The following is a 12,175-nucleotide window of genomic DNA, read 5'->3' on the forward strand; positions in this document are numbered from 1 at the left end:
CAGTATATTCCACATTCATGTGTGTGTGTGTGTGTGTGTGTGTGTGTGTGTGTGTGTGCGCGCGCAGATGTGTGAGAGTCATGGTGTACATACAGAGGTCATGACAACTTCTAAGAGTTGGTTCTTGACACCATGTACGACCTGGGGATTGAACTCAGGCCTGGCAACAAGTGCCTTTACCCACTGAGCCATCTTGTCAGTCTTGCATCATCTTAAATAGAAATAATTGTAAATTATGTATACTGTCAACAATATTACAAGATACTCGTATTTTATTAAAAAGGTTTGCACATATGATGACATCAAACATATATAATCACATGTAATATGTCAAAGTAATTACTTCTGGGTAGTATGGTTACTGATTATGATTATTTCAAGTTTTCTTTTCTTGGCTTACTGGTACTTAATTTATTTTAATTAAAAAAAAAAAAAAAAAACAAGCCAGGAGTGGTGGCACACACCTTTACTCCCAGCACTCAGGAGGAGGCAAAGGCAGATGGCTCTCTGTGAGATTAAGGTCAGCCTGCTCTATATAACAAGTTCCAGGTCAGTTGAGGCTGCAGAGAGACCCTGTCTGAAAAACAACCAAGAAAGAAAAGAAAAGAAAAGAAAAGGAAAGGAAAGGAAAGGAAAGGAAAGGAAAGGAAAGGAAAGGAAAGGAAAGAAAGAAAGGAGGGAGGGAGGGAGGGAAGGAAGAAAGAAGGGAGGGAGGAAGGAGTGACACAAAAGCACACCTCAAACCTCAAAGTGTAGGAAATATAGCTATATGTAAGTTCATATAACTCTGAAATATATGTACTTTTTTATGTTAAATCAAAAAGCCCTGGACAACAAATAACCAACACTTCAAAAAAATTTTTTTATTATTTTATGTGTACGAGTGTACTCCCTACATGTGTGTAAGTGTACCCGTGTTGTGCAATGCCCTTGGAGGTCAGAAGAAGGTGTCAAATCCTCTGGAACCAGTGTTACAGATGGTTGTTAACCACCATGTGGGTGCTGGGAATCAAACCCGGGTCCTCTGCAAGAGCAGTCAGTGCTCTTAACCACTGAGCTCTCTCTCCAGCCCCCTAACCAACACTTTTTGACACCCATTTTAAACATTGTTTTCTGAGAATAAGATCTGAAAATATTACTAATGTAATATTAGTACTGACTAATGCCATCATCGATAAATTAGAGACGTACTGAACCACCTAGTTTAAATACACTCTGTGAAAGATATTATACCATAACACTTGAACACACCAGAGAAAAGACCTTACAGGTTCTGTTTTCCTCTATACAAGAAGTAAAGCACAGGTACACCTGGTGTGTAATTCAGCTTTAAGTGTTTTGGTCAATCTTTTATGGGCAAAACCAAATAACAGAGTTCATAATATTTTAATTTTTTTTTTTTTTTTTTGGCCAATGAATAAGAGTTCCCCTTTCCCAGAACAAAATGTTTTATTAGCTTCAAAGAGTTCAAAGCTACCTTAGAACATAACAGTTCTGGCTAAGAACCTTTATATTTTATCGTATTGAAATCCAACCATAAAGATACATTTACAGCTCAAGCCAGAGTATGTTCCATTGCTGTGTCAACGTAAGCCACTGCTGCTTTAGTAAAGTAATTGTGCAATAGTTCCCTTCAAGGGTTCCAATGGATAAAGATCTAAACCTGACAGACAAGTTTAGGCTGGTTTGCATTTGCTATTCAAAGCCAGAATAATTTGAGTTACTTAAATGTAAGTCAAACTTAAGAAGTTGCTGAATAAGCTCTCACCCTATTTTTTTTAACTTTATTATACAGGAAATGCATGCTTGTTGAAAATTTTTGAGCCTATTTTTTACAAGTCTAAAAGAGAAAATGAAATCACTCATAATCACATCAGCCGGAGGCAGGGGGAGGTTCGTCATATATGTACATATAATCTTTAAAAATGAAACCGTGACATTAAAGTTCTATAACTTTTTTCACTTAATCATCTACAGCTAACAGTTCCCCTTGCTAAGCAGGGTATGCCGTCATTTAATCTCTATAGTAGACATTGAGATCACTTCAGATTTTCATGTCTGAGTGTGTGTGTGTCTGTGTGTGTAATACTGAGATGATCATCCTTATAGGTAATATTTTTTTTTTTTTGCATCTCTATTTCCTAAGGGCAAATACCTAAACATTAAATGGTTAGTTAAAAGAGAATGAACATTTTGCAAATGTCCTGGCATGTGCTACCAAATCACCACTTTACACACTGCTGATCTTCTTATACTGTTGTTTGAATTAGCTGCAGCTATATAACAGCATCAGTGGATTGAAACCAATGGTCTGTGTTGATGCAAAAGCATAAGTACTCTCATCTCAAAGGGGATAAAAGATCATTTATTCTGGAGCCAAACACGAGTGATCATGGCCCAGGGAACACAGATTCAGGTTACTCCAAATCCATGTTCCAACATGGTAACTGTTTAAGTTTTTATAGTAACAGAACAAAGAAGAGTCATAAATCTAGACACTTTTCAACTACATTGGTGGAAACAGTAAGCAGGCAGATGCAGCAAAAGAAATCTCAGCTAGAGGCCTCAGGTGCTATCTGATGGCATTCTTAACCTTTTGATTGCTGGGATTTTTCTTTTCTTTTCTTTTCTTTTTTTTTTTTTATTAATACATTTTGTTAGTCACAAGGAAGTTAAGTCAGAAACAGAGGTGGGCAAGGAGTGGTTGTTTATGGCTAAACCTGGCCTTAGACAAAATGTGCATAGGCTCTGGATTTGCACCATTCCAAACCCTCTACAGATGTCAAGGGTCAGCCTTGCAGGATTTTTCTGGGAACTTTTTCGTTCACACCTGTCTGCACTCTTATGAAAACACCGCCTTACCCACTCATAATGGACCCCTGCTCCCTGTAGAAACACAAGAGTGCTCATTCACAGGAGGCACCCAGGTCTTGGAAAGCACAGGGCCCCTTCCACCTGCTTTGGAATTACCAGATGTGTGTGACCTTAGAACATCCACAATTTTATCAACCATCGACTATGGGGTTCCTTTTCTTTCGGTGGATCAGCCACATAAGCATCATATAAACTATCCAGCACAGGGACTGCTGCACTTTGAAGCGCTGCACTTTGAAGTGCTGCACACAGTGAAGGACGCAGAGGCTGGAACCTCTCCTGACGACATTGTATCTGTTATCTTCTCATTCACTAAAAGAACACAGTTATCTACTGAAAGGAATAAATAAGAACATATGTGCGTATGTGTGTTTGTGTGAAAGAAGTCTAAAAATCCCTCATAATCATACGAGAGACATATACAGACACATACATACATATGAGGCCATATAAATCATTTATAGGTGTATACATATGTACATACACACATAGAAAAGCAATTCTAATAGGTATTTTAATTATACTAAATTTTTATTTGTTTATTTATTCTTATTTTATGTGCATGAGTGTTATCCCTGCGTGTATGTAAGTGCACCTGTGGCATGCAAGTCCCCTCGGTGGTGAGAAAAGTGCGCCGAATTCCCTGGAACTGGAGTTATAGAGTTTGTTAGCCACCATGTGGATGCTGGTATTCAAACCTGGATCTCTGCAAGAGCAAACAGTGCTCTTAACTGCTGAGCCATCTCTCCAGTCCCTATACTGAATTTTTAATGGGTTTCTTACCCAAAGTGAGCCATAAGACAAAAAAAGGACAAAGGCATGCTTTCTGCTTTCTGAGACCATCCGACTGGTCTAAAAGCCAGCCATGCACACTCTTGCTGGGGGAATGTGCTAGAATGTACTGCTAGGAAGGCTAAACACAGTGGGCTGCAGTCTCAGCCAGAAAAGGATTCTGAATGGAGGACTAACTTGATCCAGCTGGAAGCTAATGAGCAGCCTTCAGTCACAAATGAGGTGTACAGCCTTCCAGCAGATGGAGGGAGCAGGACTCAGCACTTCCCCTAGAAACCAGTCGGGCTCTGTCACTCTAAGACCCACAGCTGCAGCAGACACTGCAAGTAAGAGTAAGTCCAGCCCCAGGAACAGGGCTGAGGAGGCTCATCTCAGAGTTCCACATTAATTTTAAAATACCTAGAATCCTCCCCATGGCCTGGTCCAGCTTTTGTAAGAGTTCTACAGTAGATCAAAGAATCACCAGCTGGGCTTTTCTCATCACTTTTTCCTTAAACCTATGACAAACAGCAAAAATTCTGAAAGGAAACTGAGAAATTCCTGTCTCAACAAAGGTTTTCCCCAGACAGATACTAACAGCAGTGATTTTTAATTGCTGTGAACATATCATAACTACACGGTACGCAAAGCTGTTCCTAGTTGTGTACCGGTGTCCCATAGACAAAAGAGTGGTGCCTTACAAGGAGATGGCTCTCAGATGTTCCTTTGGGAAGCAGCAATGGAGGAGTCTGTGAGGAGCCATCAGCTATTGTTAGCATCCAGTTTCTTTTACAGCAGCAGCAGAACCAAGGCCAAAGAGAAAGGGGAACTTGTGAAGTTTCTCATTTAAAGTAGTTCCAAAGGTTGGATGTAGTGGCCCACACCTGTAATCCCAGCTCTTGGGAGCAGGAAACAGGAGCATCAGAAATTCACAATCATTCTAGCCTACACAGATAGGAGTACATGAAACCCTGTCTCAAAAAACTAAATAAATAAAATGGTTCCAAAGATGTAAACTCAGTAAGAAAGAAAAAATAATTTTAGTTTCTGACTCCAATTAAAAAGGACAAAATCCAATTTTAAGCCAAGCTAATAAAATTGCTAGGGCAGTTAATTAAATGAACTAAATCCAAGCAGATTATCTAAGGAAAAGATCATGACCGAAAAACAGTAGCACAGACCACAGGAAATATCCTAGGGAAATCAGGGGACCTGGGTCCAACGTCACTTGTACCTCTAAACAGCTGTAAGCAATGACCCAAAATAACTTTCCGGGTTAAGGAAAGTATACCAAAGTACAAAGGGAAGTTTCATTTAAAAAAAAAAAAAAAAACATACAAACAAACAAAAACACAGCAACAAAGAACACCGCAAGTGAGAACTTCTGGAAACGAAAAGTGCTTGTGGGAATGCAAGTTCAACACCCCCCCACCCCACCCCCATTTCAGTTCGTACATTTCATACAGATCAGGATAGCTTATTAATTTCAATATGCACAAAAGATTTACTTCCATTCAGTTATTTCTTATTTGCAAGCCCATCTCTTAAGATTTATGGCATAAAAAGGCAGGGTTTACTACATCATGTCATAAAACTAAACGCAACCCCACTTCCTAAAGTAATTATAAAACAAACAAAAACCCCAAACGCCTTTGGCAAAGGCATTCGGAAGAGTAAGACCCCGCAGCCTCTTCGGAAATCCTGGCAAGCAATCCCACGTCGCGGGGCCCAGAGCAAATCTGATCAACCAGGAGTAGCAGGGCTGTGGCCCGCGTCCCGCAGTACGCTCCAAACCTGGCGGAACTGAGCTGCCGTCAGCGCTCAGAACCCAGCCGGAAGAGTCGGGTGTCCGGGTCCCTGAGGGTCGAGGGACCGCAGGCGCCGGCGGGGCTGCTACCGCTGAACGCCCCACCTAGGGCCGCTGGCAGCGACCCGCGGCTCCAGGACCGGCGGCACGAGGCCGGGGCGCCGAGGGCAAGGGCGAGGCCGGGGGCCGGGTGGGCGCAGCTGCGACGCGCGCCCGCGGGGAGGGCCTGCGCCCTACCTTCTCCTCGCCATCGTAGACGCGCACCCCGCGCTGCTGGATTACCAGCGTCTCATTGATCTCCAGGAGACCGCTGGTCCACACGAAGCGGTCCATGGCTACCACCAGACCTGCCTCGGATGCTCGGCCAAGCCGGCGCTCCCGGGGGGGCGAGTAGCGCACCGGGCAGCCTGCGGCGACCCCTGGTGGCGGGCGGGGGAAGCGAGAGGAGCCGGTCCCAGGCCGCCCGGAGCAGGCGCCACTGCGGGAGTCCGCAGCCGGCGGCGTGTGCGCAGCGTCCCCTGGCGGCTAGCGCTCCGGTGGCCCCAGGCACCTTGCCCGCAGCTAGGACAAATGTGCAGGTGTGCACTTTTGTTTCCTTATCAGTGCCAGTATGTTGAATGCTCGAAAATAACATTTTCCACTAAATAAATGCTGACAGCAGGAGCTGGCCTCAAACTCACACAGATCCTCCTGCCTCTGCCTCCCGCGTGCTTGAATTAAAAGTGAGTTGTTTTCATACACCTGTATATATGTTCTGTTTGGTAATAGTTTGTGCTCCTCTCTTTATCCTTAATATTTAATATTGTATTGGGCATGCCACGGCTTGCGGGTGGAAGTCAGAGGACAACTTATGGGAGTTGGTAAACAGGTTATCAGGCTTGTCAGCAGGCACCTTTACAGGCCCAGCCCTCTCAACCGCCCTTTTGTGTTTGTTTGTTTTTTGACACAAGGTCTCATGTAGCCCAGCCTGGCAGTTTGTAGCTAAGACAGCGTTGAACCGTTAACCTGTCTTCACCTTCTGAGTGTTGAGGTTACACTTGGAAGGTGGCGTGCACCGCTATGCCTGGCTCTTTCCTTGTAAGATTATTTTTAAACATTTCCAGTAGTAATACAAACCTATGAATTTACTGTAGAGAATATTTCAGTACAGAAATACCCCATAATTTTGCCTATTGGCTGGTTGGCCCGTGCAGATCTGTCCCTGAGGTCCTTTCATTTTATGTTTACATCTCCATCATAAATAGACCACTTATATTTGTCTTACAACTAATATACTTTTTCTTTGGGATTATCTTCTCAAAGCCTAATGTGTATTGGGGACTTATTTAACTAGGATGCAGTGTCATCAACAAGATGATCTTTTCCCAGGTCAATTAGCCATAGCTATGTTGGTTAAATATAGATCATTACTTTTATTAATTTTTACTACTAATAGTATTTTGGCTTTTCTTTTTCATTTGCTAATAAGGTTATTTCTCAAGTTTTTATATTTATTTATTTTGTGTGTATTTGTGTGGGGAGTGCATGTGGAAAGCAGAGAACAGCCTGAGTGGGAGTTGGTTCTCTTTTCCCACAATGTGGGCTTCAGGGATTAAACTAAGCCATCTGGCTTTTCAGCAGCAAGCACCTTTACCCGCTGAGATATCTCACCAGTACTCAACAGTTTCTAATCATTATCTTGAAGAATGGCTAATGATGCATGAAAGTTGTGTAACCTTCAGTTAAGAGCAGAGAAATGATCAATTCAATCAAATGAACACAGGTCAAGAAGACCCAAAAAAGAGACCCAGAAGCAGCTCAGTGAAGTGGCAAGACACCCAAGAGAAATGTCCTTGAAGCCAAGCAGAGAATGTCAGGGAGAGGAAAGGTGTAACGTAGGGACCAACATAGGGCTCAAGTAGGGACCAAGAATTCATTGCTGCCATTTACATGTGTAGGTATTGGTGACCTTAATAATGGTAGATCCAAGAGAACAGGAGGAGAAAAGCAGTGCTGGAATGGGTTTATTTTATTATTGTTTTTATATGAATGAGTGTATTGCCTGCATGTAGGTAAGTGCACCCATGTTGTGCAATGCCTGTGGAGGTTAGAAGAGGATGGCAGATTCCCCTGGAACTGGAGTTATAGACGGTTGTTAGTTACCATGTGGGTGCTTGGGTTTGAAACTGGGTCCTCTGTAAGAACAGCCAGTGCTCTTAACCACTGAGTCATCTCTCCAGCCCCTGGAATGGGTTTTAAAGAGAAAGAGAGCCAGCTATACCCACTTATAATTCCAGAACCTGAGAGACTGAGGTAGGAGGACTGTAAATCCAAGGCCAGCATGGGCTATGTAGTGTGACTCTGTCTCAAAAAGGACAAAGTGGGAGAGGCCAGCAAGATGGCTAAGAGGGTAAAGGCACTTGCCACCTAAGCCCCACAATCTGAGTTCATTCCCCAGGACCCACATGATAGGAGAGACCTGAGCCCTACCGGTTGTCCTCTGATAGCCACATGCATGCTGTGGCCTGCATAAGCCGACCTCCCCCCGATAAAATAAATACATATTTAAAAAATTTTTAAAAAGAGAGCAAAAGAGAATTGTAGACACGAAATTAAGTTCTTTGGTGATGTTTCTGAGTTACATGAATAGAAGTCTCAACTTTCTCCATTATTTTACAAATATTCATAAAATATTTACTGAGAACCTATGTGTCTGACAACTGGCCTAGGTATTGCAAATCTTCTCTGATGCTAGAAGCTGTTTGGCTGGTTCCTCCCAAGATATGCAAGGCTAGGACTACAATAAGGAGATCGAAGTATACCTTCCAGGTGCTAAATTTAAGGCAGTAAAGGGGAAATCCAAATAATTAAGAGAAATTATATTTTAAGGTAATATTTTAATGCAAAAATAACTGTGATTGACAAATATCTATTTTAAAGGTAAGATCCAACAAATCAGAATTAAGACAAGATAAAGAGTCTCCCTCACTTCCTCTTATCCCGGTGTCCTACATCCAAAGCTGCCTGCCCTTTTTGTAGAGAGAGGACAGCAGGCTGACTCTACTCTCAGGGCTCCACATCCCCTCAGTCAGGGGGTTAGTGGAATGTAACCATGGCTCCATAAGAACAGTAGACAGCTGGACGTGGTGGTGCACACCTTTAATCCCAGTACTCTGGAGGTAGAGGCAGGCAGATCTCTGTGAGTCTGAGGCCAGCCTTGTCACAGTGAGTTCCAGCTGGTAGGGCTACACAGTGAGACCCAGTCTTAAAGAAAAAACAATGGACATAAGCTATCTTTCTCCACTGAACTGAATTGGCATCTTTATCATGCTCTAAATCATGTATGTATTGTGTTCTTCTTTTAAGCTGTCTTCATATTTTAATTTATATCATAACTTAATGCCTGCATCACTGAAAGTTTTCTAAAGATGTACATTGCTGTAATATGCTCTAACTGTATATCACAATTTACTGTCATTTCCTGACTGTGAATTATTTTTGCAGAGTTTTGCCTTTATAGCCTATGGAAAGTAACATCCTGTGAGCCAAGTGTCAATATAAGATGTGGCACTGTACAGTTTCTTCTGGGCTTTGCAATGAGAAAAATGTTATGCAGTGGGTACATACATGAAAACAAGGTATGTGTTTCTGCCCTTGAGACATAGATTTGAAAAACAAAAAGGCTAACATACAGCAGCTGCTGGGATAGACGACTTCTCGAGTGTCCTGTTTCTGGCTAGAACAAGAAGTCATGCATCACAAATATGCCGAGAAAGAAGAACAACGGGGTGGGACAAAATACTTCTCTGCGTGATCCATCCAACAAGAACAGACACCTGTATTCTCATAATTCTCCAATGAGAACCAACAGGATTTAGTTTTTCTCAACAGTGTTTTTTTTTCTTTTCTTTGAGACAGCGTCTCACTATGTAGACCAGGTTGGCCTCAAAAAAAAGTCACAAAGATCCACCTACCTCTGCCTCTCAATTGCTGGGATTAAAGGCCTGTGCAATCCTATCAGGCATGTGAATAGAAGGTTTGATTCTGTTCACTGTAATTTTTTTACATAGTTTGTGTTTTAAGCTGGGCCTGGTGGTACACATCTGTAATCCTAGTAGTAGTGGAGCTGAGGCAACTGGAGCATTCCAGGTCAGCCTGGGCTCCTTTTCTAAAATGTTTATTGTTTTTATTTCATGTGAATGAGTGTTTTGCCTGCATGTAAGTGTATCATGTGAATGCAGTGCCCTTGGAGGTCAGAAGACAGAGCTGGATCATCTGGAACTGGAATTACAGATTATTGTGAGCTGTCATGTAGGTGCTGGAGACTGATCCAGATACTCTTGGAAGAACAGGAAGTGTTCTTAACCACTGAACCACCTCTCCAGCACCAAGACCCTGTCTTTTTTTTTTTAAAAAAAAAAAAAAAGAAACATGAAAAAGGAGGGAAGGAAAAATTTGGGGATTTTTTTTTAATTATAAAACTACAATAATTAAGACTGTGACATAAAGACAATCAATGGGATACAATGGGTTTCAGAAATATGATCAAGCCTATCCAGCCAATTGATTTTCTTAAATTTTCTTTTGAACAATTATAAAGGACAAGAAATAGAGAGGGGAGGGAGACATGGGAGGAGTTGCAGGGGGCTGGGAGAGGCAGAAATAAAAATACAACGCTTACAATATAAAATTCTCAAAAACTTGTATTTAGTTTTACTTTATGTGTATGAATGTTTTACCTACATGGATGCAAAAGCACCACATATGTACAGTGCCCATGGGGGCCAGAAGAGGGAATTGGATGCTCTAGACTTGGAGTTATGGACAGTTGTTAGACACCATGTAGGTACGACATAAACTCTGTGGTGCACTCCCCCTTTCTTCAGCCTCTCTCCCCCAGACTTTGTGCATGTTCTGTCCTCATCATTTTGTCCTTAGGATTGTTCTCTCACAAGCACCTTGGTTGTTTCACATGCTCAGAGAAACTGACCATCTGCAATCTAGATGTTTATAGTTCACGATCGGCTGTGTTGAAAAAGACCTGTTCTGAAGAAGTCTTCATTAGATGTTTTGGAAAAGAATCTGTCTTCCTCCTCCTAATACTTATAGAGTCTCTCTGTGTGTGTATGGTCTGTCTGTCTGTCTTTAAAAATATATTCTTCTGCCAGGCATGGCAGTCCACACCTTTAATCCCAGCACTCGGGAGGCAGAGGTAGGAGATCTCTGTGAGTTCAGGGCCAGTCTGGTCTACATAGTGAGTTCCAGGCCAGCTAGGGCTACAGGGAGACCCTGTCTCAAAAACACCACAAAGAAAAACATTTTTCAAAAATAAATTCTTCCTGGAGTGGGTACATTTGGAAATTAGGGAGAAATTGCTGTGCTAGCCATGTTGAAAACTATTACTGTCGTCTTGAAGGTTTTCTACTTAATATCTCAGCCTATTCAGAGTGCCACTGTTTTTGTTTTATTTTGCTTTTTGGTGTTTTTCTCTTTTAGTAATTTTATTTTCCTCTCTTTTATCATAGCGACTTAAAAAGCTATTAAAGTATATTTACATAATATAAAATTACCTATTTGCATGTATGTGGGCACATGCTTTTATGTGGGTTCTAGGGATCAAAACTCAGGTCCTCATCCTTATGAGGGGAGCACCTTACTGACAGCTATCTGTCCAGCCTCCAAATTAACTGCCCAATGAAATTTTAGCAGTCAATCATATTGCAGTAGTGTGTAAACTAGCAGTGATGTCTTTAAGAATAGTAGTAGGTGCCGACAGGCTGTTGCTTCCCCAAAGTGGATAAAGTTAAAATAGGATAGTAAATCAGGTTTTAAAAACAAAAATCCCTACAGGAGAGTGGGAATGTATCTCATTTGTAAAGCACTTGAACAAGGCTCTGAGTTCCATCCCCAGCACTGGAACAAAAAAATTCATTAGCAAAAGTCTGAATTAAAAAGCAGACAAATGGGAGATGAGGTGACCACAGCCAAGAGCTGGCTGTGGCCCCTCTCAGGCCTGGGCAGTAGAAAGTGGAAATACCCTCCTCCTGCCTCTGTCCACATACTAAAAAACTGACTGGGTGGGGCTGGAGAGATGGCTCAGCAGTTAGGAACACTGGCTGTTATTACAGAAGACCAGGGTTTGAATCCCAGCACCCACATGGCAGCTAACAACTGTCCGTAACTCCAGCTCCAAGGGATCCAACAGCCTCTGTCCTCTGTGGGCATTGCACAACACAGGTGCACTTACCTACATGCAGTCAATAAAGGCATACACTTAAAAATAATAAAATATTAAAAAAAAAAAAAGACTGGCAGACCAGTTCAGCCTTACCATAGCAACCAGACAGGGGAGAAGTTATCTGTGAACCAGAAAGGCACAGTGTAAACTCTCCCTAGTTCCCCCACTTCTACCTCTAAAGCCTCCTGGCTTTAAATTATTTGGGTACATTTTGTGACTAGGTTGGTTTTTAAGTTTGGTTTGTTTTTGTTCATTTAGATAATGTGTTATGTAGCTAGCCTCAAACTCCCCATCCTCCTGAGGGCTGGGATTACAAGTGTGTGCCACCACTCCCAGTTTGTCTGGGTTTATATAGGTGACAGGTTTGGATAACAAGACTGAAAGATTATGTTAGCCCACCTAAATGCACAAACAGAGAAAATGTCTCTAACAGCTTTGGGAGAACAGAAAGGAACACCCTCATTTTAACCCTTTCTCTTTTTGGTGTTGTATGGAAAGGGCCAAGC

At 42.1% G+C, this 12,175-nt stretch overlaps 1 protein-coding gene across 1 annotated transcript in view; it reads right to left on the reverse strand.

Annotated features, from left to right (window-relative positions):
* Nucleotides 1–5,836, reverse strand: part of Vps36 (vacuolar protein sorting 36 homolog) — a 35,233-nt gene extending 29,397 nt beyond the window's left edge. Inside the window, 1 exon segment of the mRNA XM_008849129.3 lies at nt 5,690–5,836. Coding sequence (XP_008847351.1) covers nt 5,690–5,785 — 96 coding nt within the window. The 5' untranslated portion in view covers nt 5,786–5,836.
* Between the last annotated feature and the right edge of the window lie 6,339 nt (nt 5,837–12,175).

This window comes from Nannospalax galili, unplaced genomic scaffold, assembly GCF_000622305.1.
Source record: "Nannospalax galili isolate Female #2095 unplaced genomic scaffold, S.galili_v1.0 scaffold140, whole genome shotgun sequence".
Taxonomy (NCBI): domain Eukaryota; kingdom Metazoa; phylum Chordata; class Mammalia; order Rodentia; family Spalacidae; genus Nannospalax; species Nannospalax galili.